We start from the raw sequence: 2,385 nt of genomic DNA, 5'->3' as shown, positions 1-2,385 counted from the left end.
TTTCCATTGTTTCAACTTTTATCTATGAATATTTTCCATTATATTAGTTAAAACAAATTTATCATTATCAATGATTCAAGTTCTGATGTCTTGTTTATTGTTTGTTTTTCCAGCACGAGCATGGTTTTGTTTGGCATGTGCTTTTATTTTTTAAAAAAACTACTCAGCTGCTGGTAACGCATTTCAGCGTTCACTTGAAATTAAATTGTCTGAAAATGGGTGGACGTATTTGGAAAATTCAATAGCCAAAGTATCTGATGAAGCATCGTTGAATTTATTCAAACGCTCACAATGTGAAGAAAATATAGAAATTTTTCTTGATCAGATAATTGTTCATTATTTTCACAATGGTGAATTCGAATCTGTCGTTGGCATATTTCGAAAAATTGCTCACCACCATGAAAGCATAGGCAGAACTGTTGAGTCAGTGATGATACGGTTGCTTAAAGTGATTTGTCGTAAACGGAATAATGAAATTTATGTTAATTTACGATTACAGTTGCAAGATGTTTTGGAGAATTTGCAAGTGGACTTTTGTCATAATGAAAACTTTTGGAATCTTTGTGCTGAGTTGGTGGATCCACGAATTAACGACTGTATCAAAAATGGCAAGCAATGGGAATTATTTTTGAAATGTTCTAATTATGAAATAATTTGCATAAAAAGAAAACAAACAAATCCGAAAAGACTGAAAGTGTTGAATCGCAAACGTTTTAACTATTTAAAAGCGAAAATCATGTATAAAAAAATGAATCGAAGCATCAATCAAAACATGGCAGGTACTTAAGCGGTACGTGCAGTTTTATGATGTTTCGTTTGTTATCATATTACTTTTGATGTTCTGTTGTTTGCATTATAATTATAATTATAATTATAATTGTTGTTCAATATTATTGTTGCTTTATTTCATGTACAGTAAAATAATATTTTCCAGCTTGTTTTCATATTACAACTTCAACAATATGATATTACTTGAAAATGATTATGATTATGAACATTTCATGTTGCTGTGTGTGGTGAAACGGAGAAATCATTGAAGCATATCACATTTTCAGATTATGATCAATGAAATAAATGCGTTAGAATTGGTCTGGTTTGAAAAGGCAGTTATTTCTTGTATGCGTTATGCGTATAAATGAATCATCTTCATGAGTCGAAAATCATCATATTTATTTCATCACATTTACACCAAAAAGTTGCTCAAGTTTTCACACCATTATTATAGAATTAAAATGTTATGAGATCAAATATTAAACAAATAACTTCATCAACTTTCCAAAATGGAATATCTTATTTCAGAACAAGGAATAATCATGATTTTCTTTATTAATAAAAAAAATTGAAAATTCAAATGTGGAAAATTGCAAAATAGTTTGATATTTAAATTTACCATACTTTTCCCAAAAATATGAGTATCAATTGGAAAAATTGCAATCCTTGAACTATGCATACTTGATACGTAATATCTCAACGAACCCACCATCTGTGACAGAATCAACACGTTCATACAAGATCGATTAATGCCTTCATTGAAAATTGGATAAATTTTTATGGAATAACGCTTTGCAAAATTTTTCAAAATTCTCATTTATTACAGTAGCTGACGATATTCAAGGACGGAAACTTATCAAACATTATAATAGTTTCCTTATTGCAATGTATGATGCATAAAATAGTTTTCAGGTCAAAATACAGGGCTCTACTGTACTTTCACAACACATTGTGGAAAAAGTAGAAATATTGCTTGTAACAGCATCTGAATAAATGCTACACCTTTGGAGTATACACGAGAGTGAATCACTTTCCAATTGGTGGATTTGGATTTATTGGAGGTCTGGATTTGCACACAAACGTCAATTACTGATTTAAATTTAGCATTGTTTTCGTGTTCACAATTTTCTCCAAACCTCATTTCATTGATTGTTACGTTATATCTGAAGATTTTAATGTCGATTTATCGAATCATCACTGTTCAATTTTTTCATTTCCAACTTTGTATACACTTTTACAATATGCAAGTTTTATTTGATAAAAGTTGCTATTAAGAATTGTTGCACATGCTGTGAGTGATGTGCTACAATGAAAAACATAACTTATATTCTCAGCTATTGACCATCAGAGAATATTTTTTTGTCTTCAACTAACAGCACCATTTATATAATTTAACGCATGTTTTCGAGATTTGTTGAAGGAATCAAAGCAATAACAATGATAATAGTGAATAAATGCATATTCATGAAAGTTGCTTTTTTCTTGGTAAATAGTTTTTTAAAACTTTTCATATGGTATTGTCACAAATGAGCAAGTGTGATTCTTATTGTTTTGCTTAATGATTTCCTTTGAACCTTTTCTACATCCGAATTATCCTGTTTATTATTTTTACAA

At 29.5% G+C, this 2,385-nt stretch overlaps 1 protein-coding gene across 1 annotated transcript; it reads left to right on the top strand.

The window, feature by feature from the left end:
• Positions 1 to 167: 167 nt before the first annotated feature.
• On the top strand, positions 168 to 1,671 carry Tsp_12372a (conserved hypothetical protein; the record flags this gene model as incomplete). The annotated part of the gene is made up of 2 exons (XM_003367723.1): positions 168 to 779; positions 1,598 to 1,671. Coding segments are annotated over 2 exons (686 nt in total), but the record flags the coding sequence as incomplete, so codon positions are not given.
• Positions 1,672 to 2,385: the final 714 nt, after the last annotated feature.

The sequence above is a fragment of the Trichinella spiralis genome (assembly GCF_000181795.1).
Source record: "Trichinella spiralis strain ISS 195 chromosome Unknown Scfld3793, whole genome shotgun sequence".
NCBI classification, from domain to species: Eukaryota; Metazoa; Nematoda; class Enoplea; order Trichinellida; family Trichinellidae; genus Trichinella; species Trichinella spiralis.
Note: the sequence above shows the minus strand (reverse complement) of the source record. Positions and strands in the feature narration are given on the sequence as shown.